The sequence below is a fragment of the Dama dama genome, chromosome 10 (assembly GCF_033118175.1).
Source record: "Dama dama isolate Ldn47 chromosome 10, ASM3311817v1, whole genome shotgun sequence".
Lineage (NCBI taxonomy): Eukaryota > Metazoa > Chordata > Mammalia > Artiodactyla > Cervidae > Dama > Dama dama.
The window spans coordinates 3,471,741-3,489,843 of NC_083690.1; the positions used below are offsets into that span (position 1 = coordinate 3,471,741).

General features: G+C 67.0%; 1 protein-coding gene across 1 annotated transcript; it reads right to left on the reverse strand.

The window, feature by feature from the left end:
• Nucleotides 1-382: 382 nt before the first annotated feature.
• Nucleotides 383-16,868, reverse strand: CASKIN1 (CASK interacting protein 1). Its single transcript, XM_061153929.1, has 20 exons — nt 16,775-16,868; nt 10,781-10,832; nt 10,577-10,674; nt 10,128-10,273; nt 9,941-10,036; nt 9,706-9,836; nt 9,092-9,200; nt 8,898-9,006; nt 8,712-8,806; nt 8,431-8,548; nt 7,228-7,329; nt 7,055-7,143; nt 6,895-6,979; nt 6,718-6,809; nt 5,824-5,934; nt 5,640-5,741; nt 4,197-4,335; nt 2,074-4,119; nt 967-1,387; nt 383-482 (listed from the first exon to the last, which is right to left on the reverse strand). Exons 1-20 carry the CDS (start codon nt 16,866-16,868, stop codon nt 383-385), a joined length of 4,335 nt encoding a protein of 1,444 aa, XP_061009912.1.
• Between the last annotated feature and the right edge of the window lie 1,235 nt (nt 16,869-18,103).

The window sequence follows — 18,103 nt, forward strand, 5'->3', positions numbered from 1 at the left end:
CTCTGCCCCAGACTGGGGAGGGGGCTACAGTGGCTGCCCCTGCCCGCTGCCCCCCAGGGTGGGCCCAACCCGGGCTCGGAGCGGAGGTTCAGGAGCGGCCCCTCCCGCACTACGGCGGGCAAAGCCTGGCGGTGGGCGGCAGGCGGCCCAGCAGTTATTGCACGGGGAGGGGCAGCAGCATCTGACCAGAGCCCTTGGGTCCCCCGGCCAGGCAGTCATCCGGGCTGGGCCCGGCGGCAGGAGTTGTGCTTGTGCGGGAGCCTCGCACCCGGCCCCCCGCGCCCCGCCCTCGCGGCCCCGCCCGCCTGCCTGCTCACGCCGCGCCCAGAGGTGCCCATCCTGAGGTAAAGGTCAGCGTGCGGGCCCGACGTGGGCGGCCGCGTCACTCCAGCATGGCGTCCAGCTGGTCGGCCAGGTCATCAAACATGCTGCCAATGTCGTCCAGGATGCTGCCGGTGCTCTTCTCCTCCGCGGCCGAGGGGCTGCGGGAGGGCGCGGAGTGAGCAGGCGGGCGCGGGGCAGGACGTTTCGCCCCTCCGCGCGAAGGCCGCCCACTCGCGGACACCACGGCCCGCCCGTGGGGCGGGGCCGGGGTAGGCCACGCCCCCGCAACGGCTGCCAAGCCCCGCCATGTTGGCGGGGCTAGCTCGAGACCACGCCCCCACGCACGACCAGTCCCCTCCCACCCATGCTGGCCCCGCCCCATAGGGTGGGGCAGGGCTAGTTCAAGGCCACGCCCCCACGATATTTGCCAGCCCCGGCCCCTCCCCACGCACGGCCGCCTCTGGGGACCGGGCCCCTCTCAGAGCCCCCGCCCATGCCGGGCCCCGCCCCGCAGTGTGGGGCGGGGCTAGCTCGAAGGCCACGCCCCTCCGGCGCAACTCGATTCCCGCCCCCACAGGGCAGCAGCCTACAGGTGAGCGGCACCCTCGGCCGCGCGCGGGTCGCACCCAGTCCCGCACCTACCGCGATCCCTGCGCGTCCTCCTGCCGGATCTTCTCTTCCACGGCTTGCAGCGCCGCCGCCAGGCACGCGCTCGTTTCCTCCAGCTTCTGCCGGGCGCTGTCCCCCGGCGAGGCGCCGTCGGGCGCGGCTGGGGGTCCTGCAGCCGCGGCGGCAGCGCGCGGCGGCTTGGCGGGCACGTGCAGCGCGGGCGCACCGGGCGACGGCGGCCTGGCGGGGCTGGCGGGGCTGGCGCTCAGCGCCGGCGGCGTGCTGGCAGGCTTGGCGAGTGCGGCAGGTTGCTGGCGCGCCGGCGAGGGCGCGGGCGACGGGCTGGCACTGCCCGACTGCAGCCCCGCCGCGGCCTTGGCCGGCTTAGGCGCCGTGGGCGGTGGCGGCGGCTTGGGAGACACGGGCGGCGGCGTGCCATGCGCACGCTTCACCTCTGCGGGGAGGAGGAGACTTGCACCCGGGTGGGAAGTCGCGTGGCGCGCGCAAATCGCGCGCTGCCCGTCCCGACCCAAGCCCTGCTGAAACACTGCCCAAACGCCCTGCTTCGCAACCGGGAGCGAAATAACGCCCTCTGCACTGCAGGCCTGGCTTCAGCTCCAGCCCTCCGTGCCCCTCTGCCCTGGGTCTCCCTGAGGCTGTCAGAGGGGGATTCGCTGTGCACACCTGTTTGGGTCACTGTTTCCAAACCCCGACCCATCCGCCCTCCCCCTCCATTCCCTTCCAGGAGTGGCCTGTTGTATGTAGCCACTGGCCCTTCCATTTCTTGAATGTCACAGGGCCTTTGCACCTCTGATCTTTCTGTCTGGAAGCCTTTCCCCTCCCTCCCGTGCTGGGGTCACTCTACAGCCATGTCAGAGTCCCCCCTGAGCCCTCCGGCCTCCTGGGCCTGTCCTCCTTCCACAGGTGTTGCTATTTATGCACCTGTGCCTCCTCCACTGAGGACTTACAGACCACAACTGTCCCAGCTCTGGGCTGATGGGGTAGTCCGGGGGTGGATGGATGAGAGGGTCTGAGGATACCTTCCCACCCCACTCCCCCTGGCCTTCATCAGATCCAAGAAGCAGAAAACCCTGGAGACCGTGGTGTGGGGCCCCTCCCCAGCTGGCGTCCTGCACCTACCTGGGCTGCCGGGACCTGGCAGCGGCACCTTCTTGGAGGCAGGTGTGGGTGAGCCCTGGATCTTGGGCACAGGCTGAGCCAGAACGGGCTTGGGAGAGACAGGTGGCTTGGCCAGCTTCCGGGCATCGCTGTCCGGAGGGGGCAGCGGGGGCAGGTGCATGAGATCAGAGGGCGGGGGCTCAGCAGGCGGGGGCGGCGGGGGCAGCTCTGGGGGTCCAGCCTGCTCAGAGGCTGGCCGGCGGCGCACAGTGCCCGTTCCATTCTGGTACACAGACAGCGGCGGTGGGGGAGGCTCGGGACCCACCTCCCGCTCCTTGACCTTGGGCCGGCGCTTGACCGTGTCAGACTCAGTTAGGATGAACTTGACATTCTCCTGCTGGCTCTGCTTGGCCCGGATGCGCCTCTTGAGGGTGGCACTGGCCTCCACCCTGGCTAGGGGCGGGCCCTCTGCACCCACCTCGCCCTTGGTTGGACCTCTGGGCCGCTGCCGGGCGGCACCCTCTTCCACCAACTGGCCATGGTCTGCAGGCCCCGCTGGCTCTCCGGAACCCCGGCGAGCAGTGGCCAGGAGTCCCGTAACAGGCCCACTCAGCGTGCGGCGCCGGTTCACCACCTCGCCGTCAGGTCCGATGGCCTCCTTGTGCTTCACTGAGGCCAGCACCGTGGCCACCCGGCCTGGCTCTGGGCTGGCAGGGTGAGGCATGGGGTGGCCCTCAGGGGGCCTACGGGCTGCCCGGCCCCCACCCCCGATGGATGACAGCTCAAGCATGGCTGCGATGCTCTTCACACTGCCCGCACTTCCTGTGTCCACGCTGCCAGCCAGGTCACTGGCCCGCCGGCGCTGCGCCCGGACCCCCAGCCGGCTGTCCTCTGCCCCGGCCCCCTCAGTCTCCGCATCTGGCGCCGGCTCATCGGCCAGGTTGGCGCTGGCCATGGCGGAGCTGGAGCGCTTGGGTGGGGGCGGGGGCGGCCCCTTCTTCCGTGGCCGCACGGCGAACGACTGGCTGCGATTGACATTCTTGTCTGCACCAGCGGGCGCCCGCACAGAGTGGCTGCGGCCCACGCGCCGCTGGACCGTGGCATAGGGCCCGGCGGCGGCCGGCACCAGCAGCTCGTCCCGCTCCGGCTCGCTGTCAGACGCCGCGTAGCGATTCAGGCTGTGGGCGCGCTTCTTGGGCCTCCCTGGCTCTGCGTCGGCCTCGGGCGGCAGGCACAGCGTGGGCACCGGCGTGGGCGTGGCTGTGGGCGCGGGCCCAGGGGCAGCCGGCCCAGCCTCACTCTCCACCGGTTGGGGCAGCACGTAGGCAAAGCCGCGGTGAGTGGGCGACTGAGGAAGCGAGCGGGGGGACATGGGTCGCTCCGTGGGCGGCAGCAGCTGAGGGGTGGGCTTCACCTTGGCTGTGGCTGGCGCTGGGCCATGAGGCCCCCCCAGGGCCTGCGGGGAGCTTGGCCGGGGTTTCGTGGGTGTCTGGGGGGGCGTGAAGTGGCTGGCCCCTGGCGGCAGGACCTGCCGAGGCTTGCCCGGCACTGGGGGCACGCTGGCCCGCTTGACACTGTGGCCGTGGCGGCTGGGCCGGGCCTCCTTGGGGGGGGTGCCGGGGGCCGGCCCCTCATCGAGCAGGTACTCCTGGCTCCGTGACATGGGGCTGCTGGGCCCCGGGGGCCCGTCGCCCAGCAGCTCCTGGGAGCTGCTCATGTGCCGTGCCCTCCCCCCCAGGCTGGGCTCCTGACGTCCCGAGGCCCTCGGGGTGGGCGGCAGGTGGTTGGAGGGCTTCTCGGCTGGGGCGGTGGCAGCAGCAGCCCCTTCGGCTGGGCCGGTCAGGGCCGCCTGCAGCTCCCCGCTGAGCTCGCTGTCCTGGAAGGTGGTCATCTTCGGAGACTGGCAGTCAGCCGGGGCAGGCTCAGGTGGGGGTGGCGACTCGATGGCCATCACCTCCAGCGACTGAGGTGCCTTCCGGCGCAGGGGTCCCCCCTCGTACTTAGCGTACTCTGCCTTCTGCAGCTCTGCCAGTTTCCGCACGGCCAGCATCAGCTTCTTCTGGTGACCTGAGTGGGGGCAGGGCACAGGTCAGGCCCGGGAGCGCGGAGGACGGGGACGCAGCGGGGGCGGGGCGGGGCCTCACCCAGCTTGGTGATGCCGATCTCCTGCAGGTCCTCCCAGGTGATGTCGGTGATGAAGTCAATGTTCTCGTAGCCGTTGTCCACCAGCACCTTGTAGTACTGCGCCAGGCCGATCATGGACAGCCACACGGCCAGGTTCGCCTACGGGGCGGGGGACACAGAGGGCAGCCCGAGCTGGCTGCCCACACCCTGCCTGCCACTCGGAGCTGGTGGAGGGGTGGGCACCAGGCCAGCCTGGCACAGAGAGACGGAAGGACAAATGGACAGGCCGGAGGGGTCAGCACAGCCTTGACAGCACAGCCAAGGCCAGCTCACACACACGTGCGGACACAGGCAAACACACACAGAGGCGTGACCCTCTCCACGGGAGACCCTCAGGGGGGTGGGGGAGGAAGGATACCCTCACCTGCCAGGCAGGCCAGGCAGCCCTGGGGACAGCACCCACGTGGACACACCTCACGCGTCACGGACGCAGACACACAGCACCACCGACCAGCAACGGGTATACACACAGCTTGCACCCCAGTCATCCACAGCACTGACACTGCTGAGTCACGCTCACGCCCTCTCACCATTTCCCCACCATTGTCAGGCACACGTCACACAGCCTTGTCACACGCGTGCGCAAGTATCCATGATGGTCTTCACCCAGAACCAGCCAGTGGCCCCCTGACCAGGATCCACCTGTCCACACTCCCAGCTGGACGTCACTCATGCACCAACACAGCACACTTGGTCCCCGCCTGGGTGTGCAAGCAGAGTGAAGCCCCCAGGACCTGGGCATGCTGGCTGGGGGGACCCCTGAGCCACGGACAGATTGGGGCGAGGCAGCGTGGGTGAGCGTGCACCCGCCTGTCCCACCCCGGGGGCCCTTGGTGACCGCAGCATCTCCCTCGTGGACAGGTGGGAGCGCGAGGCCCAGAGAGGCGGCGCGGATGGGACAGGCCCCAGGCCCCCCTCTCCCAGCCTGGAGCCTGTGCCTCCGCAGGGCGCCTGTGCATGACAGCGCTGGCCGAGGCCAGTGTGGCTGTTGGTGGGCCCCTGGCATGTGTTCAGTGCATGCGTGCGCTCTGCATGCTCACACACGCCTTCCTCGTGCCTGGGTTTGTGCCTGGGTGCGTGGCAGCCCCCTGTGGCGTCAGATGGGCATGCGATGGGCAGCACTGTGGGGCGCCGGGTGGTGCCAACATCCCTGAGTGGTAAGCGTGTAGTAGAGACGGGGACACTCTGGGCTCCAGGCTCCCCTTGCCCGAACAGCCCTCAGAGGAGGTCACCCCAGCCCCTGCCCGGGGAGGCTGGCCCCGGGGCCCCTGACGGATGAACAGAGGCCACCCTCCTCTGTCCTCTCCCTGGACTCCCCAGAAGGCAGGGGAGGGCCGTGGCTGTTTGTCCGTCTGTCGGTCTGCCCCTCCTGGGCCTGGCCACCAGGGTGCAGGGGGCCTTACGGGTTTGTGCTCAGGCAGCCAGTCGGGGAGGCTCAGGCCGCTGATCTCTGCGGTGATCTTCTTCCGGTGGCCGGGCTTGGTGACCCCGATGGCCGTGAGGTCCTAGATGGAGGAGACACCTGTTAGCCGGAGGCTGGGGGCCCATCTCCGAGCCAGCTGGTGGGCAGCCTTCCGGGCAGCTCACCTCAGGGGTCATGCGGCTGATGGTGGGCAGGTCATAGCCGGCGCTGATGAAATTGGGGGCATAGAGCTGCAGCTGGAACGTGGCAAGCCACTGGCTGACAGCCTCGGCGCCCTGGAAGACACAAGGCACCCGCTGCAGGCTCGCCCACCCGCCCCTCGGCCAGGCGTGCACCCAGCCACCGCAGCGCCTCCTTCTCTGCTCTGCCGAAGACCACGCGGCGCAAGCTGCCGTCCACTGGGCCGTCCGCAGCTGCCAGGCCCCCGTCAGCCTGGTCGGGCGCTCTTCCCTCTGAGTCCAGGGCTCCACCGTCTCAGCGTCGTCCCATGCGTCAGCTGCCTGCTGTAAGCTCCACCAAGAGGGTCCCACCGCCGTCCACATCACAGGCCTCCCTGACCGCCCCCCTTTCCTGGCCCAGGGCCGCCCTGCCGTGTGGCCCGTGACAGGGACTCTGGGAACGGGGCCTCAGGAGGGGCCGCTGACTGCTGCCCCCCCCCCACGCGGGAGGTGGGCTCTGCCCTGGGGGACGCAGGAGGACTCAGCCAGCAGTTCACGCCTGCCCTAGCACGCAGGTGCACGCACACAGACCTGTCTCACCCCCACACACGCTTCCACTCATCTCGCACCCACACCCTCCACATGCACACACAGGCGCACCCATGCCCAGACCACAGTCACACCAGCCACACACAAACACACCGCCCGCTCACCTCACGCGTGTCACACTTTTAGATATACTGGCTTACACACACAGCCTGCACAAGAGACAACAACTACGCACACAGACTGACAGACCAACAGAGGGACGGGCCTGGCCCGTCGAGGGCGCTGGCCGTGCTGTGACCCAGCCAGGCAGGCCTCCCTGGCCCCCGCCCCTCAGCCGCCCTGGCCCTGTACCTTGCCCTCGGACGCCGCCTCCAGCTTCTTGGGTGGCTGCTCCCCATAGCCCGGGCCCACGTGGGCCGCTGGAGGCTGGGCCCGGGTCGCACCTAGGGACAAGAGGGTGAGGAGGGGCGAGGGCTGCCCAGGGGCCACCTCCACGCCTGGCCAGCAGCACTGTCTCCTTGCCCTTACCTGCAGGGCCCTCCGGAGGCTTGACCGGGCTGTCCCCGGGGCTGGAGTCAGATACCGGCTTCTGGGAGAGCACCGTTGCCAGGAGCTGGAATCCAGACAGGCTGGCTGGCCAGTGCTGCTCCAGACCTAGGCACCCCGGCCCTGCCAGCACCCCACCTACCTTGACCCCTTCAGAGCCCGCGTGCAGAGTGTGGCCCCCGCCGCTCCGGCCCCCAGCTGTGCTGCTCAAGCTGCCGCTGCGGTCCCCGCCTGCCCGCAGGACAGAACAATGTCAGCAACGCCCTCCCCACCCTACCCCTCCCCGCCGCCTCCCCCTCCAGGCTCCCCACCCACCTGCAAAAGGCTTCCTCAGCACCCAGATCTCCTCTGGGGGCGCGGCGGGCCCTGCGGAGCTGCCTCCCTGGGGTGGACTTGGTTCAGCACCTGCTCGGGGACCTGCAGGCCAAGCACAGCGGCCCTGAGCCCTGGATCGGCTCCAGGGCCTGCATAGAGCAGAGACCAGATACATGCATGCGCGTGCGCGCGCACACACACACACACACACACACACACGTGCATACACACACACGTGCACACAAGCACACAGAGACACACACACACAGAGACACACGCATGTGTACACACACACGCACACAGGCCGGGAGGCTCAGTGCCAGCTCCTCCTGCCCCGGCTGTCTCCAAGGAGCTGAGAGACCCTTGGAAGACCCCTCCCAACCCTGGACACTGGTGAGCAGGAGAGCACGGCAGAGCCGGGTGCAGGCCAGCTACTCTGCCTGTGGTCCTGTATGTGGGGGTGGAGGTTCACAGGAAGAGTACAAACCCCTCTGATGGGGAGCAGGGGGAGGAGGTCCCCAGGAGCCTGGGGCCAGGGCACTCGATGACCTTGGGTGGACTGACCACACCTCCTAGCTGGCTGGCTCCCTCTGCCCTGTCACTGGCCTGTCAACCTCCACGTCCTCTGCACAGGTCAGCCCGCCATACCCGGACCCCATCTGAAGCCCTTCCACAGCCCTGTGGCCTCCTCCTACACCCCTCACTCTGTCACCGAGTCAGCCACCCTGGGCTCCACTGGACCCTCGCACACGTCACACTCTGTCCTGCCTGAGCGCCTCTGCACGTGTGGTTCCCACTGCCCCGAAGGCACCGCCTGCAGCCTGCCCCGTCCCACTTCTCAGGGCCTTGTCTGTCCACTGTCTGAAGTGGGCGTCCATCTGCAATCTCTGGGTCACTGGTCAGCACATTTTCCTCCATGCTGACTTCACTGTCCTGTGCTCCCCCCACCCCCCCTGCCCCAGGGCAAGCTCCTTGAGATCAGGAATGACGGCCATTTGGGTAACTGTCTATTCCTCGAGCCTGGCGTGCAGTGTCTGCTGAATCAATGGAGGATCGGGTCCAGGGACATGGATAAGAGCTGGCAGGACAAACTCCGGACCTCACACCCAGCGGTGGTGGGAGCTCGCAGTCCTGGCCCACCCCGAAACATGCCATACACATGCTCCCGTCTGGCCATGAGCCCCTGGCCTGGGCTGGACTTGCCTGCTCGCTTAATGATGGCCTCGCCCAGGGAAGACGGGAAGTAGCCCACACGGTCGTTGCCTGTCCTGTTGTCATGAATACAGCCCTTCCAGCGGCCATCTGGGTGCTGCTCAAGGACCTGGCCAGATAAGGTGAGGGGAGCACGCTTGGGGAGGACTCCCCTCTGGGTCAAGTGGATGGGTGGCCTGGGCCCCCCCAGTTCTTGCCAGGTGTTGGGGGCAGCATCTCTCAGCCTCTCAGCCCCTCTCAGCCCTGCTCCAGCAGCCCCAGACCGTCCTTACTGTGATGATGTCCCCAGCTTTCACGTTGAGGCTGGTCAGGTCGTAGTTGTTGCAGTAATCCTTGGTCGCCCGGACCTGCAGGGCCGCCGAGGCCTCTGGGGACACAGGAGGTGGCAGACCCCCCCAGTCCTGTGAGCCGGCCTGGCCCCGGCCCCGCCCCAGCCGCCCGGCCCCGCCCCAGCGCACCTCGCAGCAGCTGCTTGATCTCCTTGCTGGCCTGGGAGGTGGTGAACTGATGCACGATGTCCAGGGCGGTCTGGCTGTACGTGTTCCTCACATGGGCATTGATCCCGTTCTGCACAGGCCAGACAGCGAGGCCTGTCAGGAGCCCCCTCCATCCTCACCCGACCCCCGCGCCCCCACCCTGGCCCCCGACTCACATCCAGCAGCAGCCGAACCACCTCCGTCTTCCCGCAGAGCGCGGCCTCGTGCAGGGCGGTGCCGGACTTGGTCTGGCGGTTAATGTCGATGCCGGCTTGGAGCAGCAGTCTGGGAGGGCGGCAGGGGGAGCAGGCAGGGCCTTGCACGGGAGTCCACTGGCCCAGCACCCCGAGTCGGCCTCCGACTCCTGGAGGCCCAGAATGAGCCAACCCGACCCCACCTCCCCGACCATCTCCCCAACAGGATGGCCTCCGCCAGTGATGGGGAACTTGCGGGAGTCCCCCTCCCGATGCGAACCCTTCACACTCTGGTCTCGTCTCATCCCAGGACAAGCAGTGCTGCAATATGTACTTTGAGCATGGGGAAACGAAGGCTCAGAGATGCCGAGAGTCGCCACAGGGCCACCTGGCAGGTGGCACAGGCTGGGAGGCTGTAGAAGCCCACTCCCCAGCCCCCGCCGGGGCATCCTTTATGGGGGCGGCTGGAGGCATCCCTCGTACCCGAGGCCTGACCACATCCCCATGGCTCCCCGGCTGCTCCAGTCTTACTGCCAAGCCAGGAGTAGGCAGCCCGAGGCAGGGAGCCCCTCACCCCGCCCCCACCCCAGCCATACCTGATGATGTCGATGTGGCCATTCTTGGCCGCCAGGTGCAGGGGGCTGGTGCCGTTGGGGTCAGTGGTGTCCCCCGGCCGGGGCTCCAGCAAGGCCGTACACATGTTGCTGCTCAGAAGCAGCTGGACCACCTGGAGGGAGGGGTGAAGAGTAGGGGGCCCAAGAAACGGGGTGGGGGCCCCCTAGGAGAAGACGGAGCGGATGGAGTCACGCTCAGCTCCCTGGGGAGACTTACCCCGACGCGGCCAAACTCACAGGCCAGGTCCAGGGGCGTCTTGCCCGAGTTGTCCACCATGCAGGGGTTGGACTGGTGCTGCAGCAGCATTTCGGACTGCAGGGACGACAAGGTGTGGTCAGGCCTGGGGCGTCCGTCAGGCTGCTGCTGCCCCAGGTGCCCTGTTGCCCCCAGGGGCGGTCCTTACCACATCATAGTGACCGTGCTGGGCCGCCAAGTGCAGGGGGATGTGGCCCTCGTCGGATGGGATGTTCACCGCCGAGCCTGCCTTCAGCACCAGCTTCATGGGCTCCTTCCGGCCCTGCCAGGCCGCATAGTGAAGCGGCCGCATGCCTGGGGGGGTGGACGGGGGCAGTTGGGAGCTTGAGCTAGACCCTGACCCTGACCCCAACCCTGACCTCCAGGACGCTGACCCCACGAGAAGCTGCCTCGACCCAGACCAGGACCCCAAGCTGACCTCAGTTGAGGGACCATCGAGGCCTCCAGGGTCCCCAAGCTCTGACTTTAACCCCCTTGCCCCTGGCTCCAAGGTCCCTAGCCTTTACTGTCCACCTCCATCACTAAATTACAAGCTCCAAGAGGACAGTGGTTTTTATCCACTTCGCTCACTGCCGTGTCCTGCCTGTCAGGCCTTGCCTTTGTTGTCCTTGATGTCCACAGCAGCCTGGGCCTCCAGCAGCAAGGTGATCAGCTCCGTGTTGCCATTCAGGGCTGCATGGTGCAGGGCTGAAAAGCTGCAATGGGTGATGGACATGTGTGGGCAGGTGCCAGACACCCCACCTGCCCTAGGAGTCCCTGACCCCCACACCAGACTGATGCCTCCCTGGGCTGAGCACTCACCCATCAGGGTCTTGGAAATTGACATTGATCTTCTTGGTGGAGCCCAGGAGCTCTGCGGGGGTGGGGGGAGGGGAGGAGACACGGTGAAGGAGGCCCACCTGGGGCCCAGCCCCCTCTAGGCAGCCTGAGAGCGGCTGGCTAGCTCCCTGGCAGGCTCAGAGCCAAAGCTATCTAGGTCTTCAGTCTAGAAGCGTTCATTCATTCAGCTCTGTTCCCTGCACCCAGCACCAGGTACCAGCTTTCGGACCTCGGTTTTTCACTGAACTGAAATGCTGGGAGGTTTCCCCGGGCCAGGACCTGTCTGAGAGGCCAGGGCTGGGCACCCACACAGGCGCACACATGTGCACACGAAGCCCTCCCTGGGGACGCTGGCTGAGCCCCTGCCAATGGTGGGAGGAAGAGAGCCAGCCCAATCTGTCTCTCAGAAGGGCCCAGATGGGCCCGGGGGCGGCCTGCCACACCCGGAAACAGGGGTATCTCTGGGAGAGAGCCACACTTCCAGGGTGCAGCCTCCCCCAGCTCCAGCCCCAGGCCTGGCCAGTGTGGATGCGCCCCATCCAGCCAGGCGGGAAGGGGAGGCCGACAAGTGGGCCCATGCCTCTGGGCAGCCACGCGATAGTGACCCCCTCGTCGGCCTGCCTGAAGCCCACGGGGCTCCGGCCCTCCCTCGGATGCCCCGGTCTCCTCCACAGTCCTGGCCTCCACCGGGCGCCGGCCAGAGGAGTGGAGCCCACCGATGCCCTGTCCATGGGCTCAGGTCCAGCCGGACTGGGGCCAATCCCCTGCCTGTCTGGGCCGTGGTTACATAACCCATTTGTGGGTCAGTCACTCTGTGAGGGAGGGGCTGGCAGGACAGAAGCCCCTTTGTCCAGGCCCAGGACAGGGATGGGGGCGGGAGCCCGAGGGACTCGGGGCCCAGAGGGGCTGCTGCAGGGCCGACTTGGTGACCCATGGCAGCCCCAGCTGCCCCGGCCTCGGTTCTCAGCTGCTGGATGTGGGGTGTGAGGCCACTGGTGGCCCACAAGGCCCGCAGAGTTGGACGGGCCTCTGCCCCTTACTAGCCCTGTGGCCTGGGCCATGAGCTCGGAGGGTCTAAGGGGCCGGCCTCGCAGGTCCAAGGGCTCAGCACGTGGCCGTTGCTGACACAGCTCCACAGGGATCCTCCCCACCCTCCCCAGGGAGGGGCTTCTCCAGCCAATAGCCCAAGAGCAGAGGCTCCAGGACCAGAGGCGTCTCCACCCCTGCCCCTGCCCCTGCTCAGACATTTGGCTGATGCTGAAGTCTAAGTTTGCACCAGTGCCGCCGTCGGTAGTCCAGAGCAAACCTGGGAGGCAGCCCTGGGTCCTTATATCTTCATCGGTAAATCCTGTGGGCTCTGCCTTTAGAACCATTTAAAGCACGCCTGGAATCCTCTCCTTTCTCGGTACCAACATCCCCACCCTGGGCCAGGCCAGCATCTCTCCAAGGACCACAGCCACCTCCTCTCCACTGGCCTCCCTGCTTCCAGCCTGCCTCCTCCAGTCCACCCGCTGAGGTCGGGGGGCCCTGAGGACATGCGTCTGATCCCGCTGCTCCCGTCTCACTGGGGTTAGAGGCCGAAGCCGGACAACGGCCCAGCATGACACACCTCCCCCTCACCCCTGCTCCAGTCACATAAGCCTCCTTGAAGGCACTCTGACGCACCGACCTCTGCCGCCACAGGGCCTTTGCACAAGCTGTGTATGTGGAGGGGGCAGGCATTATTCTTCCTTCTTCCCATGACTCCCTCTTCATATTCTCCAGGCCTTTATCCAAGACCTGCTTGTCAAAGCCTCCTCACTCCCATCTACAATGGTAATTATCTGGGAGTCCAGTGGTTAGGATTCAGCACTTCCACTGCCGGGGCCCAGGTCCAATCCTTGGTTGGGGAACTAAGAATTCTGCAAGCCATGAGGCATGGTCAAATAATTTTAAAAATTGTTTTTGTTCAGTTGCTCAGTCATGTCCTACTCTTTGTGACCCCATGGACTGCAGCACGCCAGGCTTCCCTGTCCTTCACTATCTCCTGGAATTTGCTCAAACTCATATCCTTTGAGTCGGTGATGCCATCCAACCATCTCATCCTCTGTCACCCCCTTCTCCTCCTGCCCTCAGTCTTTCCCAGCATCAGGGTCTTTTCCAGTGAGTAAATAAAAGGGTAACCCCCAATCCCATCCCGTGTCTGTTGTTCTTTTCTCTTTAAGTCCCATACCACCATTTATCTTGTTTACTGTCCACCTCCATCACTACATTACAAGCTCCAAGAGAACAATGGTTTTTATCTACTTTGCTCACTGCTGTATCTTTTCAGCTAGCAGTGCCGGGCACACATGACGCGCTCAGTGCCCGGTGACAACTGAACCCTCATCCCACATACTTCGTCTACCTGCCAGGCTCGGCTTCACGAGTGAGACCCGTGCGGCCACTCAAGAGGAGCCCTGCGCTGAGTGGACACTCTGCTGCCGTCTAGAGACTGTTGTCTTTTAGACAAGGCAGCCCCCCTTTTTGTCCTGCACTGGGCTCTGTGAACTATGCAGCCGGGCCAGCCACAGTACCTGCTGCAAAGCTGAATGGAGCCCAAGTGTTGGTGGCCCACTAGGGACCCCCGACTGTGCTCAGGGCTGCGCTCAGCTCCTTCTCACGCCAGAAGGCTCTGCCTGACTCTAGCGTTTGCTGCCCCCGCACCCTTAGTTCCAGTGTAGCCAGGCTCAGCTTCTCCCCAGAGCCTCCCTGGGCCAGCTCGCTCTCCCTCCCGCAGCGGGCACCCAGGTAGTTGCTCCAGGAGCTCCGAGCAGAGGTGGAGGCCCGGCCATGCCTGCAGGTGCTGAGGTCTCAGAGGGGCTGGCGGTCAAGGCCCAGAAGTGACACACGCTGGTGGGGAGGGGGCGTCTGCATCCAGAAGGGGACCACCCCCCACAGGAGAAGGGGGCTTCTTGTAAGGTCATCTCCCCCCCGGCCCCCGGGCTGGTCTCAAAGTGCTGGAACTGGATGTAGGCGGGCTTGAGGCTTTGGAGCACCCCCAGTTCCCATGGGGACACTGGGTACTCAGAAAGCCCCCACAGCGGCAGCCTGCCTGGGGCTGGGGGCTGCACCTTGTGGAGACAGGTGTCCTGAGTGACGCTGGTGCAGAGCAGGGCTGCCCAGGCCTGAGGGCGGTGGGCACAGAGTGGAAAGTCCCAGGAGCTCCTCGCCCTTCCCACGAGGCACCGAGGCCTATGGCTCACCGCCGGTCACGGGGCACGCACCTGGCCCCTGACCCCCAGAACTCGGGCTCTCCTGTGGCCCCCACCTCTAATTGTTCTCCTGCGACCACCCCAACCTGGGAGACCAGCTGCAAACTCCAGCTGCAGAGGCCTCGGGGGAGACGACCCCAGACCCTCTTCCACCCTGTCCTCCTCCACCCCTCTGCCAGGGGCTCCTCCAACCATGGGCGCCGTGCACAGGCCACATCCGTGCCCTCCAGGGACGGGCCTCGGCCTCCTCTGCTCCCGCGTCAGCCTGGCTGCGCCCCACGGCCTCCAGAGGGCGAGGCCCCCCCACGCCCCCAGAGCAGGCAGCACCGAGCCAGGTGCTGGAGGGCAGCTCTCGGTGGGCTAAGGTTAGCGAGTGAGCGAGTGTGGGAGCATGTGGTCTCCAGTGAATCTGAAGAAAGGGGAGGCGGGGCTGGAAGGAGGACAGGGCGTCCCCACACCCCAGAAGGCCAGCCCCCACCCCAGTAGTTTCCCTTCCGAGCAGAGCAGTCTCTTCTTCCCTCCAAGGACGACTGCTAAGGGTGGCGGCCTGTGCATGTGAGCGGAGGCTCCCTTCAGGCAGGATGGGGGAGCCGCCAGAGCCCAGGGTGACGCTGGGGGGGGGGGAGTGGGCTGAAGTGAAGGTGTCAGCGCTGGGAGGGGACTGCGGAAATGAGGGTCGTGGGAACACCTCTAGAGTTGGGGGACCCCAGGGAGCACAGCTGGATGCCCCCCACCCCATGGCCCAAACTCCAGCTGTACTTTGCTGAATCAAAATACATCTTACTCCAAAGCAGGCCAGTGTTGCCATGACAACCGAGCTAATTCATGGAGGGATTTCTCCATCTGATTTATTACACCCGCCCCTGTGAGTCAGAGAGCCCAGATTCAGGGGCCAGGGCAGGTGTCTCTCCTATCCGGAGACCAAGCCACACAGGGACGAATGCAGAGATCCAGGCGGGGACACGGGTGGAGGTAAAAGCCCCACATGTCCCCCTGGGGGCCAGAGTGGAAGGGAGGAGGAGTCCCCAAACCTGATGCCCCCACTTCCTCCATGTACCCACCCTGGGCTGTCTAGGAAATGGCCACGGTGGCTCAGACAGTAAAGAATCTGCCTACAATGCGGGAGAGCCAGGTTCAATCCCTGGGCTGGGAGGATCCCCTGGAGAGGGGAATGGCAACTCATCCCAGTATTCTTGCCCGGAGAATCCCATAGACAGAGAAGCCTAGGGGGCTACATTCCATGGGGTGGCAAAGAGTCTGACATGACTGAGTGACCAACACTATCACTACTAGCCCTTCCTGAGTACACACGAAGGCCTGGGCTCCCTGCACACTCTCACTGTTCTTAAAACAAGGCTGTGGGGCAGGGACCACCGAGGGTCCCATCCCACAGATGAGGAGACCCAAGCTGTCTGCACCCAAGGTCGGCTGGCCACTAGGTGGAAGTCTTTGCCTTGCTTTCACCTCTCATCCCTGCTCCTGCTTTTGAGGCTCAGCTGAGGCAGCCTCTGCCTTAAAGCCCTGCCTTTCTGGGCCCCGAGGCCCTGAAGCCGGTCCTCAGTGGCAGCCCGTCCCTGGGCCCTGGGTAGGGAAGGCAGGGCCGGCCTGTGCCTGTGAAGCACACAAGTGCAGCTCTCTAACTGCATTGGGCGGGCGAGGAGCGGCCAGGCGGGGCTGCGGTGGGAGGGGTCCTCCTGGGGCTCAAGGAGCTTCCCCCAACTGCCCCAGGGGCTGTCTCAGTTCTCAGCATCTCGCCTGGAGAGAGGGGAGGGGCTTCCCCCCCCCCCCCCCCCCCCCCCCCGCTTACACACCGCCCCAGGGGATGGCATGGGGCGTGGGCCACCCAGAGCCCACCTGCGACCCAGAGGAGGCCGGCGGTGCCCTCACAGGTGCCCTGGTACACTGACACGGCCTTACGTGCGCCGCCGCACACGCCCTTCCGTCCATCCCCGGCGTCCCCCGGGAGGCTCTGAGCTGAGCCGGGATGAGTGCTAGGATCAGGGCTCCAAGCTTCTCAGCGTCCCCTGGGGCGCCCACAGCCCCAGCTCAAGAAGGCCAGTGGGAGACCCCCTCCCCTCCCAGCCCCCTTTCCCAGCAGGGTAGCCAGAGAGGGCCAGGATGGCACCTGCCTGCAACTCAGCCTGCCCGGGGCTGGGCGACCTTGGGCCTCGGCTCCCCCTCCGGTAAACGGCCCCCCGCCGGCCATGCCTGGGCAGCCACACCCCCAGCGTGGTCCTTCCCCCCCTCCCTGCCAAGCCTGTTATTAAACACGGGGCGGGGAGGGGTCTGACAGAGACTGTCGGCCCTGCAGTCGCCCCTCACCGCAAAGCGCCCCTCCTTCTCTCCATGGCGTTGTTGGGGGTGGGGGGGGGGAGACGCCTCGCCCTTTAAAGGCCCAGCAGAGACCTCCAGCTGTCAGCCCGCAGCCCGGGAAGGGAGGGGATCGCAAGCGGGAGAGACGGATGCGAACGCCTGCGGCCAGGGAGGCGGATGCCGCCAGGTGCCCGCTGCGGGGCTCGGGGTGACAGCCGGGAGCTCGAGGCCTCCCCTCCTTCAGCGCTGGCCGTGGGGGGCGCGGACCGAGGGTCCGGGCGCTGCTGGCCCCGCCCCGCCCCCCGGGACCCGAGAGCATCCCCCTCCGCGGCCGGCGCCGGGCGGGGTGGGGGGCTCGGCGCTGGAGACGGCCCCGGGGCGCGCCGCCGCTCCCGCCCGCCCCCCGCGCCCCCGCGCCCCCCGGACTCACTGGCCTTCCCGGGCCGCGGCCTCTGCAGCAGCCTCTGCGCGGTCCCCACGTCCTCCGCCTTCACCGCCTGCACCAGCTCCTGCTCCTTCCCCATGGCGCGGCCGGGGCCGCAGCGACGCGGCTGCGCTCCGTGCGCTCGGCGCGGCTCCGAGGCGGCGGCGGCAGCCCCGCTGCACCGGCTGCCTCCTCTGCCCTCCCCCGCCGCCTCCGCCGCCGCCCGCGCCCCTCGCCGTCCTCGGGCTTGGGCTAGGGATCGGGCTCCCGGCGCGGAGGGGGCGGGGAGCGCGTCACGGGCGGGGGGCGGCCCGGGGGCGGGGGCCGGCGGCGGCGGGCGCGGGGCGGGGGCGCGGCACCTGGCGCCGCCTCCCGGACGCCTGGGTCCCCCTCCTGCGGCCGCTGACCTCGGTGCGCCCGCGCCGGCCGCGCGCCCGGCTCCTTGGCTCCGCCCCTACCTCCGGCGCCGTCCTCCCGAGACGCCCCCTCCCCACGTGCCGGCCGCGCGGCTCGGGCCTGGCCTCTGCGGACACCCCGCGGCCCGGGCGATGGCCGGGGGACTGGATGTTGAGCCCCGACTCGGCGGCGACGCCAGGCAGAGCCCGAGAGCCTTCCAGAGGCTGCGGGACCCACGGGGGGAGGGACTCCGGCAGTGGGCGGGCGGGGACTCGGGCACCTAGAGACCCGGGCATCGGGCGCGGGAGCCGGGCCGCCAGAGGCTGTCAGACATTTCTGGCCTGTGGCTCCCGTGGGAGGTGTCGAGGGACTGTGAAGAGGAATCTCCCAGTAATGAATTCGGTGTCAGGGAACCCGCACACCCCCCGCCCCGCAACTGCACCTTCACGCCCTGCAGTCTCGGGCTCTCTCCACAAACAATGCTCCACGACGCCAGCCCCCGCCTCAATCTGAACCCCGACCTCAGTGCACCTGCCCAGCACCAGCTGGGGTTCAGCCCCCTAACCCTACCGCTAAGAGGGACTGGGTTCCCTCATCCCCAGCACCGAGTGGGATGTAACTCTTCAGATCCACAGGCCCTGGGACTTCAATACCCCCACCCCCAGCACCAGTGGGGTCACAGCCCTGCCCAGCAGCAACCTGAACCCCCACACAAGCCTGCTTACCCCCAGCCTCCGGCCCCAGCTTCTGACAGCTCCCCCACTCCCCCTACACACACACACACACACACACACACACACACACAAGCACAGGTCTCATCCTTCTGACCTCAGCCTCCTCCTTGAGGCCTCACCTTGTCATGGCTGCAGCATTCTAGAGACAAAGCGGCTCAGACTCACTTCCCTCATTTGCAAGGACGGGCAGATCATCCCCCTCCAC